The sequence below is a fragment of the Trichechus manatus genome, unplaced genomic scaffold (genome assembly GCF_000243295.1).
Source record: "Trichechus manatus latirostris isolate Lorelei unplaced genomic scaffold, TriManLat1.0 scaffold00321, whole genome shotgun sequence".
Taxonomy (NCBI): Eukaryota; Metazoa; Chordata; class Mammalia; order Sirenia; family Trichechidae; genus Trichechus; species Trichechus manatus.
Window position 1 is genome coordinate 492,042 of NW_004444257.1, and position 16,746 is coordinate 508,787.

The window sequence follows — 16,746 nt, forward strand, 5'->3', positions numbered from 1 at the left end:
GTATATATATTATATATATACACACACATATATGTATATATATTATATATATATACACACATATATGTATATATATATATTTGTTGTTGTTGCTGTTTGGTAGATGCTGTCGAGTCAGTTCCAACTCATAGTGACCCTATGTACAACAGAACAAAACACTGCCTGGTCCTGTGCCATCCTCACAATTGTTGTTATGTTTGAACCATTGTTGTAGCCACTGTGTCAATCCATCTCATTGAGAGTCTTCCTCTTTTTCACTGACCCTCTACTTTACCAAGCATGATGTCCTTCTCCAGGAACTGGTCCATCCTAATAACATGTCCAAAGTATGTGAAATGTAGTCTCGCTATCCTTGCTTCTAATGAGCATTCTGGCTGTACTTCCGCTAAGACAGATTTGTTCACTGTTTTGGCAGTCTATGGTATATTCAATATTCTTCACCAACACCAAAACTCAAAGTCATCAATTCTTCTTCTTCGGTCTTTCTTATTCATTGTCCATACATATACATATATATATACACACACACACATACATATGTATGTATATATGTATGTATGTGTATGTATGTATGCGTATATATATATATATAAGCTTTAGTCTCAAATTTAAAAAAAAAAAACCAAACCTGTTACCATCGAGTCCATTCCGACTCATAGCGACCCTATAGGACAGAGTAGAACTGCCCCATATAGTTTCCAAGGAACGCCTGGTGGATTCAAACTACCGAAATTTTGGTTAATAAGGATCCACAATATTTATGATGCAATATTTAGAAATAAAGTTATTCATCGTGGTTTTTGTACATATGCTTACCTGAATCAACATCTCACATGATTCATCTAGTCAATTCTATACATTGGTTAAAAATATATAAGCTTTGCAAATATTTAATAAGAAGCATATTATTTGCTACTGAATGTATGTTTAATCTCATTCAGTATTTTCAAAATTTATTTATTTTTATTTCTCCTCAACCTTTAAAAATGTAGTTTTTGTTACATTTATGTTATTTGTTGTTAGGTTCTGACTCATAGCTACCCTGCATACAACAAAATGAAACACTGCCCAGTCCTGAGGCATCTTCACATTTGTTGTTATGCTTGAGCCCATTGCTGTAACCACTGTGTCAATCCATCTCATTGAGGGTCTTTCTCTGTTTTTCTGATCTTCTACTCTACCAAGCATGATGTCCTTCTCCAGGGACTGGTACCTCCTGATAACATGTTCAAAGAATGTGAGACAAATCTCAACATCCTTGCTTCTAATGAGCATTCTGGCTGTACTTCTTCCAAGACAGATTTGTTCGTTCTTCTAGTAGTCCATAGTATATTCAATATTCTTTGCCAACACCATAATTCGAAGGCATTGATTCTTCTTCAGTCTTCTTTATTCATTGTCCAGCTTTCATATGCATATGAGGCGATTGAAACACCACAGCTTGAATCAGGTGCACCTTAGTCCTGAAAGTGACATGTCTGCTTTTTAACACTTTAAAGAGAACTTTGCGGCAGATTTGCCCAGTGCAATGCAGAGTTTGATTTCTTGATTGCTGCTTCCATGGGTGTTGATTGTGGATTCAAGTAAAAAGTAAGATGAAATCTTTGACAAATTCAATCTTTTCTCTGTTTATCATGATGTTGCTTATTGGTCCAGTTGTGAGGATTTTTGTTTTCTTTGTGCTGAGCTGTAATCCATACTGAAAGTTGTAGTCTTTGATCTTCATCAGTAAGCCCTTCAAGTCCTCTTCATTTTCAGCAAGCAAAGTTGTGTCATCTGCATATCGCAGGTTGTTAGTGAGTCTTCCTCCAATTCTGATGCCCCGTTCTTCTTCATACAGTGCAGCTTCTCGGGTAATTTGCTCTGTATACAGATTGAATAAGTATGGTGAAAGGATGCAACCATGACACACAGATTTCCTGACTTTAAACCACACAGTATCCCCTTGTTCTGCTCAAAATACTGCCTCTTGGTCTAAGTACAGGTTCCTCATGAGCACAATTAAGTATTCTGGAATTCCTATTCTTCACAATGTTATCCATAATTCATTACGATCCACACAGTCAAATGCCTTTGCATTGTCAATAAAACACAGGTAATCATCTTTCTGTTATTCTCTGCTTTTCAGTCTTAATCCATCTCATATCAGCAATGTTATTCCTTGTTCCACATCCTCTTCTGAACCCAGTTTGAATTTCTGGCAGTTCCCTGTCAATGTAACTGCTGCAACCATTTTTGAATGATCTTTAGCAAAATTTTACTTGTGTGTAATATTAATGATATTGTTCAATAATTTCCACATTCTGTTGGATCACCTTTGTTTGGGATGAGTACAAATATGGATCTCTTCCAGCCGGTTTGACAGGTAGCTGTCTTCCAAATTTCTTGGCATAGACAAGTGAGCACTTACAGTGCTTCATCTGATTGTTAAAACATCTCAACTGGTATTTCATCAATTTCTCAGGCCTTTTTATGCCAATGCCTTCAGTGCGGCTTGGATTTCCTCCTTCAGTACCATCGATTCTTGATCATATGTTACCTCCTGTAATGGTTGAATGCCGACCAATGCTTTTTGGTACAGTAACTCTGTGTATTCCTTCCATCTTCTTTTGATGTTTCCTTCATCATTTAGTATTTTTCCCGTAGAATCCTACAATATTGCAACTTGAGATTTGAATTTTTTCTTCCGTTCTTTAAGCTTGAGAAATGCCGAGAGCATTTTTCCCTTTTGGTTTTCTGTCTCCAGGTCTTTGCCCATTTCATTATAATACTGTATTTTGTCTTTTCGAGCTATCCTTTGAAATCTTCTGTTGAGCTCTTTGACTTCATCATTTCTTCCTTTCACTTTGGCTACTCTACATTCAAGGGCAAGTTTCAGAGTCTCCTCTGACATCTATTTTGATCTTTTTTCTTTCTCTCCTGTCTTTTTAATGGCCTCTTGCTTTCTTCATGTATGATGTCCTTGATGTCATTCCATAACTCGTGTGGTCTTTGATCATTAGCGTTCAATGCGTCAAATCTATTCTTGAGATAATCTTTAAATTCAGGTTGGATATACTCAAAGTCATACTTTGGCACTCGTGGGCTTGTTTTAGTTTTCCTCAGCTTTAACTTGAACTTGCAGATGAGCAAATGATGTTCTGTTCTGAAGTAGGCTCTTGGCTTTCTTCTTAATACAGTCATATAATATGTAATAGTAATCATACTATTGGCATATTGTCAGTTGTCTAGTTTTGTAACTGAATATTTTTGGAATTTTTCACTAGCTACTTCATTTCCTAATTACTACACATAGGCTCTGAAATACATAAATGTAGTACTTCTAGTTGTAAAATTTTAAGATTCTATGTAATTGTTTAGTTGTTTATTAGGTGATATAGACTACCCTAAAAATAGCCATAGGATCAAACAGCTAGGTGACTGCATATTCCTTCTACACATAGGTTAGTCTTGATCAATTTTGACATCTTCGGGCAACTTTATTAGAAAGAATTAGTCTAAGGCCTTCCAAAGATGACAACTAAATTGCTAGTCTAATAATATTCATGCTTTATACACGATAGTAGTAACTTTCAAAACAAATGCATTTAGAATGGAAATATTTGTGAAAATATTCAGGGTAACATGGTTCACATACATTAGTTTATATCATACAAACTGAGATTTTAAAAACTCGTGAAATTTTAGAAAATATTGATATAAAAATACAAATAATTCAACTATCATACCAAAAGTTAGGGAATTAAGTCATGACATATCTCTATACTTCTCTTCTTCTGTTCCTTTTTCCCTACTATGATGCCTTTTTGCCTCTTTTCAACACATTTATATTGTTAAGATTAAAAATCATGTAAGTATTTGAGAAAAAAATAGAGAAGTTTAAATTGGTTAATTTTATGTGTCAACTTGCCTAGTCTATGATTCTCAGCAGTTTGACCACATACTGTATTGGCTGCTGTTTTGTAATGCAATACAAAGCAACACAGTGCAACAGAAGCAACACAATGCAATGCAACTCAATGCAATGTAACATAATGTAATGTAATCACGTCCCAAGATGTGATCTGATGTGATCGTCTGATCAGTTGAAAGGTGAGTTTCCTTGGGGGTGTGGTCAGCCTCCAGAATATAAGTGGATGTGCTCTCAGAACTCTCTCTCTAAATCCTGCACTCTTCTCTTCACCTGGATTTCAGATCTTGGGATGCAAGCCTTCAGAAGTCTCCAGCCTTCTGCCTGACCTGGAGATTTTAGATTTACCAGGCCCCTCAATCCCATGAGCTAGCAGAAGTCAACACCCTGCAGCCTGATTTATATATTTGGGACTTGTCATCTCCCACAATTGTGTGAGACATTTTCTTGAAGTAAATTACTATATATGTTTTTATATGTATACACATCTCACTGGTTTTGTTTCTCTAGAGAATCAAACTAAGACAGCATATTTCAAGGCATTCTATTCCATCTGTCTTTGAGGTCTGTTTATATTATACCTTTTTAAAAAACAAAACAAAAAAACATTGCTGTCACGATGACTCCGACTGATAGTGACCCTACAGGACAGAGTATAACTACCTCATAGGATTTCCAAGGCTGTAATCTTTATGAAATCAGACTGCCACATCTTTCTGCCGTGGATCATTTGGTGGACTTGAACTGCCGACCTTTCAGTTAGCAGCCGAGTGTATTATTCACAGATGTTCATAAAATTTAGATATTTAGAATTTCTTTCTTTCTTTTTTTTAAGGGCAAATAACATGACTTCTACCAGTGGTGTTATTAGAGTTGATGTCATTCAGTGTGGTAACTCATTGTGTCACCCCCCCCATGGATCTTCTCCAGTACCATCATACAGAATCCTTAGTAATGTTTATTATCAGTTTTAATCATAGAATAATATGTGATAAACATAGTTGTAAGTTGTCTAAATGTAACATTTATTATATTACATGAATATGATCAACAAAATTGTTTTGTAAAATATTTCTACATTGAATTACAACAGTTATTAGTAACTGAACAGAAGACTTATTTGATTTTTCTCCTTTTCCTTTAATTACTACTTTATTCTCAAAAAAGTTATTGATATAGGTTCACAAATAATAATTAACACAATATTGTGGCTTAAACACCAGAAAATTTGACAAAATCAACGACTATAAAAATACCAACCACAACAAAAACAACAGTGTCTGCTTGTAGCACTTGCAGAGGAAACCACGCATTCTTAGTGTCATTGTAATTGGGTAATAATGACCACATGACCACTTTGACCGGTGTGCAATAGAATGTTCAAAATGTAAATTAGCATAGAGTTTTAGCATTGTAGGCGTAGTGATACATTTATCTGGGCTTGCAAAAATTGTTTTAGTTTTTATAACTAACCTGAGGAATATTTTTATAGAAAATAATAAATTTCTGCTGAAACACTGTGCAAAAATTTAATAGACAGTCATTTTGGTGTCATCCCCTCTGATTGTCACCCAGTGTGATCATCATCCCCATCACCCCCTAGTGAAGTCACTGTTTCTACCTTCATTGAATTAGTTGATATGTCTAGCATAATGTCAGTGTACAAAAATTATTCAATAAATACTTTTTTTTAATATTATCCTGGTAGAATATAAACAGCTCTACTTATTTTATTCCCAAGTATTATTAAACAGTTTAATATATCCGATTGAGAACTTCAAGATTATTTTTTAGAAAAAAATATGTTATACTAAATGTTAAGGTATAATAAATGCTTCCTAGTAATTACAGAAAGAGTCTTGGTGTGCATTGGTTAAGCACTGGACTGCTAATCGAAAAGTTGGAGGTTTGAACCCACCAGCTGCTCCATGGGAGAAAAGACCTGGCGATCTGCTCACATAAAGATTACAGCCTAGGAAATCCTATGGGACAGTTCTCTTCTGTTCTATGGGGTTGCTATGAATTGGAATCAACTCCAGGGCACACAACAACAGTAATTACAGGTATTTTTACTTCGATTAGCGTTTATGAGTAAACCTTATTGAGATCATGCAAAAACAAAAATCTAACTTCAACATACCTCGTATAATTATTTCCAAGTAAATCATAATAGGAGATCTTTTCAAGAGGTGAATTTAGGTACTAATAAAATTAAAAAATAAAGTTGTGATTTATTTCACAAATCATAACTATGTGGAAGAAATTTGATCAGTAGATCACATACATAGAGTAAGACTTGTGCTTAATATTTAGCTTAGATATAAAGAAATATTTTGCGTCTATTAATACCTTTCATATATAGGAAGTTTCTTGTTATTATAAAAAAAGGTAAAATATGAAATAGGAAAAAAACTTCATGAAAAACTAAAATAGTATTGGAAATGAAAGCATGGAGAATGTTTACAGTTAAAAATACATTTGCATAATATAATTTCTGAGTTCTATGTAAAAATATGGTCTCCATACATTCTTTCAGTTATAACATTGAATTTATTACTACAGGTAATTTGAAACAATTTGAAGAAAAAATTATTGCAATATAAATTCTAAATTATACAAAGAACTTACATGCTTTGTGGAATTTTTGTTTAACATCATGAATAGTCGATTTTTGTGTCACCTGAGAAGAAAAAACAAAAATAGAGAATTAGAAGAAAAAATTCCAAAGCTACTTTTTCTTTATACATTTAAGATGAAAAAATATTTTAATATGTTTAAAAGTAAAATACTATACAAAAACAATCATTTTTGCTTTGTTTTGTTTATTAGTCACTGCAACTTTGACAACTTTAGAACATAGCAAACATGAACTACAAACTTATAAAAAAACATATTTATTTGTATAGAATAGCAATGGTTTTATGTGAGTTCATCCAAATTTTTATCTCTAAAATACATTTTTTAATTTTGTCTGCCTAAAATCTTCAGTTTCTGCTTTTCAGATGGATGAGGCTATCAAATAGAAGTCTGACTAAAGGCACAAGATAGAGGGTAAAGGAATTAATAGGAGATATGCCCGAGGATGTGGAATTGATTTACATGAGCAAAAGAGGAAAATGTTCATATAAGAATATCATGAGAAAAATCACCAATATAAGCTATGTCTGATTAACTATGTTATGAAAATGCCTATTCCAAAATACTATAGTTTCAGTGAAAATCCATATGAGATGTATTATTTGTATTCTTTAAGTATATAAAGTTTTAATCAAATATTTATACCTAATCCAGTAAAAATAATGTATCCCATATTAGAAAAAGTTCCTTTATTCATAAACTTTTATTTTAATAATTTTTCTTATATCTTTTCCTTCATTTACATTGGAAAATTCTTTAGAGCAAGAGTTGTGTCTTAGTTGTCTAGTTCTAAAAAAAAAACAAAACCCGCTGCCTTTGAGTCAATTCCGACTCATAGAGACCATATAGGATAGAGTAGAACTGCCCCACAGCATTTCCAAGGAGAGCCTGGTGATTTGAACTGCTGACCTTTTGGTTAACAGCCATAGCTCTTAACCACTATGCCACCAGGGTTTCCTATATAGTTCTGCTACAACAGAAATACCACCAGTGTGTGGCTTTAACAAACAAAAATGTATTTTCTAACAGTTTAGGAGACTGAAGTTCAAATTCAGGGTTCCAGTGTTAGTGGAAGCCTTTTTCTGTCAGCTCTGGAGGACACATTTCAATCCATAACATTCTACCCTTTGGCCCCCAAAATTTGCATTCTTGCAAAACACATTCACCCCATCACATCATCTCAAAAGTCTTAAATCAACTCCAAGTCCAAAATCTCATCTTCTGAATCATCTAAAACAAATATGAGTGAGACTTTAGGTGTATTCTATTCTGGAACAAAATTCCTCTTTATCTGTGAACCTGTAAAATCTAGAATACAAGTTATCTGTTTTCAGAGAACAATGGTGGAATATAAGGCAGACATTTCCATTACAAATGGGAGAAATTGAAGTGAAAGAAGGATAACTGGCACCAAGCAAGTCCAAAACCCAGCAGAAGAAATTACATTAGCTTTCAAGACTTTAGAATAATCCTCTGTTCTCTGAACTCATCTAGGTAATGGCTCTACCCTCCAGACTATGGGTGTTGGCCATGCCTGCTGGATTCTCGTTGGAGGCCACTTGGTCCTGGGCTTCAGCTCCACCTTCAAGGCACACTGAGACAGCAACTCTGCTGCCTCAGCTTGGGTAGCCCCATTCTCCTACTCCATCTCCTCGGCCCCAGCAGTCAAGACCTGTTCTTCTGCCCCTTGGACGTGTCAGCCCTATCCCCTCAGCTTTGAGCAGTGCCCCGTCCGTCTGGCACTCATGAATGGCAGCCCCCCACTCCAGAACCTAGTTGGTGAAGATCTGACTCTTTTAAACATAGGAGACAGTGGTCCCACCCTTTGAAACCCAGAAGGCCATATTTCTTCTGATCTCTGAGTTGCTCCAGGGTTGGTCCTTTTCTTTTTTGAGGGACAACAGATATTGCTCCTTTGGCCTGTTGCCTATCTATAGAACTCCAAGAGACAGCATTTTTTCCTTTTGCTCTTTTTCTATCCCCTTTAATCTAAGCTGATGGGTTTTCTGCTGTGGTAGTTAGTTATTTCCATCAGTCTCAGGCTTAATCTCTTTAACAAAAGATTGTGTGGCCACATCCTTCGTGAACATTCTAGGACAAGTGTCCTTAGTTTGTACAAAAGACTTTTCCAAATCTTTAAGTTCTGTTTTCATTTTGTACTGTTGATATTTAAGTCCATCTCTTTCCTCTCACATTTTACTATAACAAGCAAGGAGAAGCCATGCAGCCCATTTAAGATCTTGCTTAGAAGTCTCATCAATCAGATATACAAGTTCATCACTTACAAGTTCTACCTTCCACCAAATATTTGAACATAATAAAGACAAGTTCTTTGCCACTGCATAAAAACCATCACGCTTCTTCCACTGCCAATCACATGTTCATCATTTTCTTTGAAAGCCTCACCAGAAGCACATTTAATGTCTACATTTCTGGCATCATTCTGTTCTTCATGCAGTTATATTCTCTAAGACAATAGAGACTTTATAGCTCTCCTCAGTTCTTTCTGAGCCCTCACCAGAATTGCCTAAGATGTCCATAATTCTACAAATAGTCTTTTCAAGGTAATCTCAGCTGTTATTATTATGCACGTTAAAACTCTTCCAGCCCATTACCCAATTCCAAAACATCTTCCACATGGTAGGTATTTGTTAGATCAGCACCTCCACTTCTCAGTACCAAATTCTGTCTTAGTTATCTAGTGCTGCTGTAACAGAAATACCACAAGTGGGTCCCTATTACAAAAAAGACTCAAAAAAACAAGTGAATCAATTATATAAGAAAATCTAGGGGCCCTGAATATCATAGACAAATTTGAGGAGTCAGACTGAGCATCAGGGGGAGGGAGAGACAATTTGGAAGCAGCAAGGATTTGCCAAACCTTACCTGGTTGGCACCCTGCATGCTGGATCAGCTGGCACGTGTGGGCTGAGGCAAACAGTAGCACTCAGGATGCGTTTTCCACATCAGGAGAAACCCAGAGGCAGAGAGTCTGCTCAAACCTCAGGGAGAAGTGGTGCTGAATTGGCAAAAAGTAAGTACGCGCATCTAACCTACCATCTGGATAAAAAAAATTCCTTGCCTGGGGAAGCCAGCACAACTTGTACAAGGAAAGGTCATGGAAGCTCCATAGACACATCCAAACTCCCTTAGGGACTGAATTGCTGGGCCGAGGGCTGTGGGGACCATGGTCTTAGGGAACACCTAGCTCAGTTGACATAACATAGTATATAAAGATAATGTTCTACATTCTACCTTGATGAGTAGCATCTGGGGTCTTAAAAGCCTGTGAGCAGCCATCTAAAATACTCCACTAGTCGCACCCCTTTGAAAGCATGAGACAATGAAGAAAACAAGATACAAGGGAAAGATTAGTCCAAAGGACTAATGGACCACAACTATCATGGCCTCCACCAGACTGAGTCCAGTACAACTAGATGGCGCCCAGTTACCACCACTGACTGCTCTGACAGGGATCACAACAGAGGGTCCTGGACAGAGCTGGAGAAAAATGTAGAACAAACTTCTAACTTACAAAAAAAGACCAGACTTACTGGCCTGACAGAGACTGGAAAAACCACAAAAGTATGGCCCTGGGACACCTTTTTAGCTCAGTAGTGAAGTCACTCCCGAGGTTTACCCTTCAGCCAAAGATTAGACAGCCTCATAAAACAAAATGAAACTAATGGGGCACAACAACCCAGGGACAAGGACTAGAAGCCAGGAAAGCTAGTAATAGGGAACCCAAGGTCGAGAAGGGATACTGTTGACATGTCGTGGGGTTGTTAACCAATATCATAAAACAGTATGTGTACCAACTGTTTAACGAGAAACTATTTGTCCTGTAAACCTTCATCTAAAGCACAATAAAAAACAAAATTAATTAAAAAAAAAAAAAAAAACCCTTCCCGCAGTCAGGAAGAACTTCTCTCCCATTTACTGGCCCCTTCCATGCTCTGCTCTGAGACCTGGTCTGGCTTTACAGAAGCAGATCAACAGAACTTTCTTCCCAGGTGCCTCTGGATGGGTTTGAACCACCTACATTTTGGATAGTAGTTAAGTGCTTAACTGTTCGCACCACTCAGGGTCTTTTGTGTGTGTGTGTATATATCACATTTTATATCACATCAAATTTTTTTATACATTATAATTACAAATGTGATTAAAATCAATTTTTTTCAATTAAAAAGAAAATAAACATTAATTATATCAATTCATTTATTCAAAATATTCACTATAGAAAGTTTTATAAAATACATTCACTTGGATACTGTCCATGTATATATAATTTTAACCCAGTCAATTATGTGAAAATTTAATTCCAGAATACAGTCTAGACAGTATTGATTTTCTGATTATAAAACTAAAGGTAGAAGGAAATGTATGGGGAAGGGATTTTTGAATATCTAATATATTCATGCATAAATTTTGCAATTTTTCTATCATTCTCACATTGTAGTCATATAATAAATAATTTTAGCAGACATTCTAAGGCTAAATACCTGATTTTTGCATCTGCTAAATGGAATTAATTATTTCTTAGTGACTAGTATATTTATATTATCTACTATCAAGCCATTTCATTTCTGTTTAATATGAAAGTAGCAAGTCTTCATATATTACCTACTGAAATAAGTAGCAATTTCAACATTCTTGTTTTATATCTTGGAGCTTAAAATGATAAAGTATTGAAAATATAAAAGAAAACTGAAAATTGTAAGTAGAGTTTGATTTTCTAACAAAATACAAACAGCAAAAATGTTATATAAATTTTCAAATAATTCAGGAATTGAGAGCATGCCTAACTTTTCATGGAGAATACTCTTTTTAGAATATTTTTAAAATGCATGTTTTACAGACTAGATAATATTTTAGGTCTAGAACGGATCATAAACACCAGAGTTTAAAACACATTTTTAAGATTAACATAAAGCCTAGAAATATCAACATTTATAATGGTTTCCTACAAAATTTTGACCATGCTTTCCTATTGCAAGTTTTTGAAGCAAAAAAAAAAAACTCTACAATTAAAAAAATTTACATATAACTTGGTTTTATTAAAATAAGGAAGCTCAAGCCATGTTTAATGAAATGGTTTCTGTATAAATCATAAAGAAGCATTTCAAATGATGTAGTATGGACTATGATCAAACTGATAAGTAATCATAAAACATTCTGTTAAAATCATTCAGTTTTTTCCCCAAATAGTCACAGTATTATTATGAAAATTAACTCCTATGTGAAGAGTGTAGCAAACAAATAGTGTTCTATTTCCCATTTATAATAATTCAGCTTCATGATCATAGGAAAACACTAAGTTCGAATATTCATAACTAAACAATGTATATTATGTTGTAAAAAGTTGACTTTTCCATAAATATAAAAAAATCTACATTACTAATACAGTACATTAAAATGTGAATGTGGATAACGCTGGAAAGAAAATGAAAATGTCCATGTGGTATATCTTAAATATAGCTTGAATTTTTTAAAGTATAGTCTATAAAATATTTCAGAGTAGAAATTAAGTAGCAAAAATTCCTATTAATGATCAGATTTTTTTGGAATAAGTATACAATTGTAAGATGTTAAAAGATTATAGATTATAATATAATTGGTCGACACTTGTTGATTAATACTGACAATGACAAGTACATTTACCAAAATCTCTTTTCCAGCAGTAATAATAGGGAAAATGGTCTTTACACCTGCTTTCAATTTATAATACCATGAACTGTATTTTGCAAAAAAGTCTCAAATATAGTGAAAATACCACAAGAAGTGAAAACTAAGAATAGGCTCAGTAGTAGTAGGATTATGCTGTTGTTTGGTGCCGTCGAGTCAGTTCTAACTCATAGTGACCCTATGAACAACAGAACAAAACACTGCCCAGTCCTGTGTCATCCTCACAATCCTTGTTATGTTTGAGCCCATTGTTGTAGCCACTGTGTCAATCCATCTCATTGAGGGTCTTCCTCTTTTGTGCTGACCTTCTACTTTACCAAGCATGATATCCTTCTCCAGGGACTGATTCCTCTGGATAACATGTGCAATATATGTGAGACATAGTCTCGACATCCTTGCTTCTAAGGAGCATTCTGATTGTACTTCTGCGAAGACAGATTTGTTCATTCTTTTGGCAAACATGGTATATTCAATATTCTTCGTCAACACCATAATTCAAAGGCATCAATTCTTCTTCCATCTCCTTATTCATAGTCCAGCTTTGGCATGCATATGGGATGAATGAAAACACCATGGCTTGGGATAGGTGCACCTTAGTCCTCAGAGTGACATCTTTGCTTTTTAACGCTTTAAAGAAGTCTTTTGCAGCAGTATTGCCCAATGTAATAAGCCTTTGTTTTCTTGACTGCTATTTTCATGGGCGTTGATTGTGGATCCAAGTAAAATGAAATCCTTTACAACTTCAATCTTTTCTCCGTTCATCATGGTGTTACTTATTCGTCGAGTTGTGAGGATTTTTGTTTTCTTTATGTTGAGTTGTAATCCATACTGAAGACTAGAGTCTTCGATCTTCATCAGTAAGTGCTTCAAGTCCTCTTCACTTTCAACAAGCTAGGTTGTGTCATCTGCATATCGCAGGTTGCTAATGAGTCTTCCTCCAATCCTGATGCCTTGTTCTTCTTCATATAGTCCAGCTTCTTGGATTATTTTCTCAGCATACAGAATGAATAAGTATGGTGAAAGGATACAACCCTGATGCACACCTTTCCTGACTTTAAACCATGCGGTATCCCCTTGTCCTGTTCAAAGGACTTCCTCTTGGTCTATGTATAGGTTCCTCATGAGCACAATTAAGTGTTCTGGAATTCCCCTTCTTTGCAATATTATACATAATTTGTTATGATACACACAGTCAAATGCCTTTGAATAATCAATAAAACATAGGTAAACATCTTTCTGGTATTCACTGCTTTCAGCCATAAGCCATTTGACATCAGCAATGATGCCCCTTGTTCCACATCTTCTTCTGAATCCAGTTTGAATTTCTGGCAGTTCCCTGTTCATGTACTGCTGCAACCACTTTTGAATGATCTTCAGCCAAATTTTACCTTGTGTGTGATATTAATGACATTGCTCAATAATTTCCTCATTCTGTTGGATCACCTGTCTTTGGAATAGGCATAAATATGAATCTCTTCCAGTCAGTTGGTCGGGTAGCTGTCTTCCAAATTTCTTGGCATAGACAAGTGAGTACTTCCAGCGCTACATCTGTTTGTTGAAACACCCCAGTTGGTACTCTGTCAATTCCTGGAGCCTTGTTTTTCACCAATGTCTTCAGTGCAACTTGGACTTCTTCCTTTCTTACCATCGGTTCTTGATCATATGCTACTTCCTGAAATAGATGAATGTCTACCAATTCTTTTTGGTACATCGACTTTGTGTTCCTTCTATCTTCTTTTGATGCTTCTGGTTTTGTTTAGTATTTTGTCCATAGAATTTTTCAATAGTGCAACTTGAAGCTTGAATGTTCTTCAATTCTTTCAGCTTGAGAAATGCTGAGTGGTTTTCTATATAGACACACACATATATATGCATACACAAACAGAAATATAGATTGTGATGACAGTATTGTCTATATTTCTATTTGTCTATGCATATACGCATTCGTGTATATATAGTATATACGTATATGTAGTATATACATATACATACACACACACCACATATATGCAGATGCATATATATGTATATATATATATATATATATACTGGAGACTTGGTTGCACAGTGGTTAAGACTGCTAATCAAAAGTTCAGCAGTTTGAATCCACCACCAGCTGCTCTTTGGAGACCCTATGGAGCAGTTCTACTCTGTCCTATAGGGTCGCTATGACTTGGAATCAACTAGACGCTATGGGTTTTTTTATGGGTTAAATGATTAATATTTGTAATACCTATCTACTATTTGGAGCCCTGGTGGCATTGTGGCTAAAAGCTCAACTGCTAACCAAAAGGTCGGAAGTTGAAATCCATCAGCTGATCCATGGAAACCCTATAAGGTAGTTCTACTCTGTCTTATAGGGTCACTATAAGTCAGAGTTGACTCAAAGCAACAGGTTTGGTTTTTGGTTATATATATACTATATATATATATATATAAAATACATACTATTTTTAGGTAATAAAATTGTGTATTTTATTCCATAATATTGTGGTGATTGTAAAAATTGCCACAATATTTTGAAGATCCCCCTTTGAAGTAGTGGAGTCTATTTCCCTAATCTTAAATTTAGGCTATCCTTGTGATTTACTTTAACCCAAAGAATATGGTGAAAGCGAGGCTGTGAAATTTGCAAGCCTAAGTTTAAGAGGCCATGTATTTCTACTCTTTGTGATGATACACCTGAATCAATCCATTTGAAGAAGCCTAAGCTACCTTCCCAGGTGATGATAGAAACATGGCCCTGTTGCTTCTTTTTCTCCAGCTAATACCCAGATCAGAGTCACTCAGCTTCCAGGCATCAGGCACAGACACTTGTATGAGCCAATCAGAGACAGCAACAGAACTTCTGAGCAGCCACAAGCTAAATTGCCAAATGACAGTATAATGAGCTAAATGTCCTTTGTTGTACACTAAGGTTTTGAGTAGTTTCCTACCAGTAGTAAATAAAACCAAACCAAACATGTTGCCATTGAGTCAATTCCTACTCATAGTAACCCTATAGGACAGAGTAGAACTGCCCCATAGGGTTTCCAAGGATCAGTTGGGTGGATTTGAACTGCCGACCTTTCGGTTAGCAGTTGAGCTCTCAACCACTGTGCCACCAGAGCTGTAAGTAGTAAATAGGTATTACAAATATTAATCATTTAACTCATAAAAAAGATGCTGTTGAGTCAATTCCAACTCATAGAGACCCTATAAGACAGAGTAGAACTGTCCCATAGGGTTTCCAAATGGTGGCTGGTGACAGATTCGAACTGCAGACTTTTGTTTAGTAGCTGAGCTCTTAACCACTGTGCCACCAGGGTTCCATTAGTCATTTAGAGGGGGAAAATAGGAAATATATAGTTCAATCATAGAATTTCATAAATTAGAATAAAATTCAGGAAGGTGACGTTAATTTTTAAAGTTTTACATCAAGTATGTACAACAGCTTGGAGGTTAATTCTACTGTATAAGGCCAGTAAAGTGTAGTGACTTTAAAGTGACTGCTTTACTTGTCAAATTTTAACTGTGTGTATAATGTTTTCATGGAAAAACTTGTCCTCTACAATTAGACAAACTCAGAATTTTTTTTTTTTTTAATCTCAGAGACCAGTGAAAATTTTATTTTATCTGAAGTTCTGAAAATGTTTGATTAACAAACAAATTCCAAAATCTTAAAGCCTTAAAACAAGAAAAATGTGATTTGTTGATAATGCTACATGACCATCACATGTTGACTCTATGCCTGTTACCCACTCTGGAACAAAAGCTGACAGAGCACTTGCAGCCTACAGTATCATTGGCCATGATAATAGAGGGAGAGGGAATACATTCCAAAATTTTCCTGACTCTTAAATGTTTTAATGTGTATCAGTTCCTCAATGTTTCATTAAGTTTGCCAAAGCACATTACATGGTCACACTTAACTCCAAGGGGACAGAGAATTGTGATCTTAATGTTGAAGCACAGGAACGTTATATCTTTTTATTTTCCTGAGAGGAAGACTACTGCTCTTGATTTAGCCATTACAATCTTTCATTAAATAAGATTTCTAGGTGGGAAAGTTTCTTCTGAAAAAAATTATATAGTTATATTATAAATTCCTTTTTCTAAGAGGGATTGTTATTTGTATGATACCACCCTTTAAGTACATTAAAATGAAAAAAATTATGAATATAATTTAAGCTTATTAAATATGTCTTTTCTCAGATATATATTCTATATAGTTTCGTTTTTTCCTTCTGTATTAAATAGATGTGCTACATCACAGAAAGCACCTATTAAGATAGAGCATCTAACATATGTAGTGTAGTATATTGAATACAATTACATGTGGAAATTATGAGCCTAAATAAGAATTATTAAAATTGCTTAGAGGAAAATATTTTACTTATATGTGGTTTGATTTATAGTTAGAGGAATTTTTTTATGTCACTATGCATAATGATTTTAAGAATTTAGGCTATGTCTTATCACAAGGTTAGAAGACAAAGCTATAAAAAACTGGTAGGAAGCTTAGAAATCTTTAT

The 16,746-nt window shown here is 35.0% G+C and overlaps 1 protein-coding gene across 1 annotated transcript in view; it reads right to left on the minus strand.

Moving 5' to 3' along the window:
• TECRL (trans-2,3-enoyl-CoA reductase like) overlaps positions 1-16,746 on the minus strand; it is a 161,143-nt gene that overhangs the window by 126,851 nt on the left and 17,546 nt on the right. Inside the window, exon 2 of the mRNA XM_004390708.3 lies at positions 6,539-6,590. Within this exon, the coding sequence (XP_004390765.1) occupies positions 6,539-6,590 (52 nt within the window). The remainder of the gene's footprint in view (positions 1-6,538; positions 6,591-16,746) is intronic.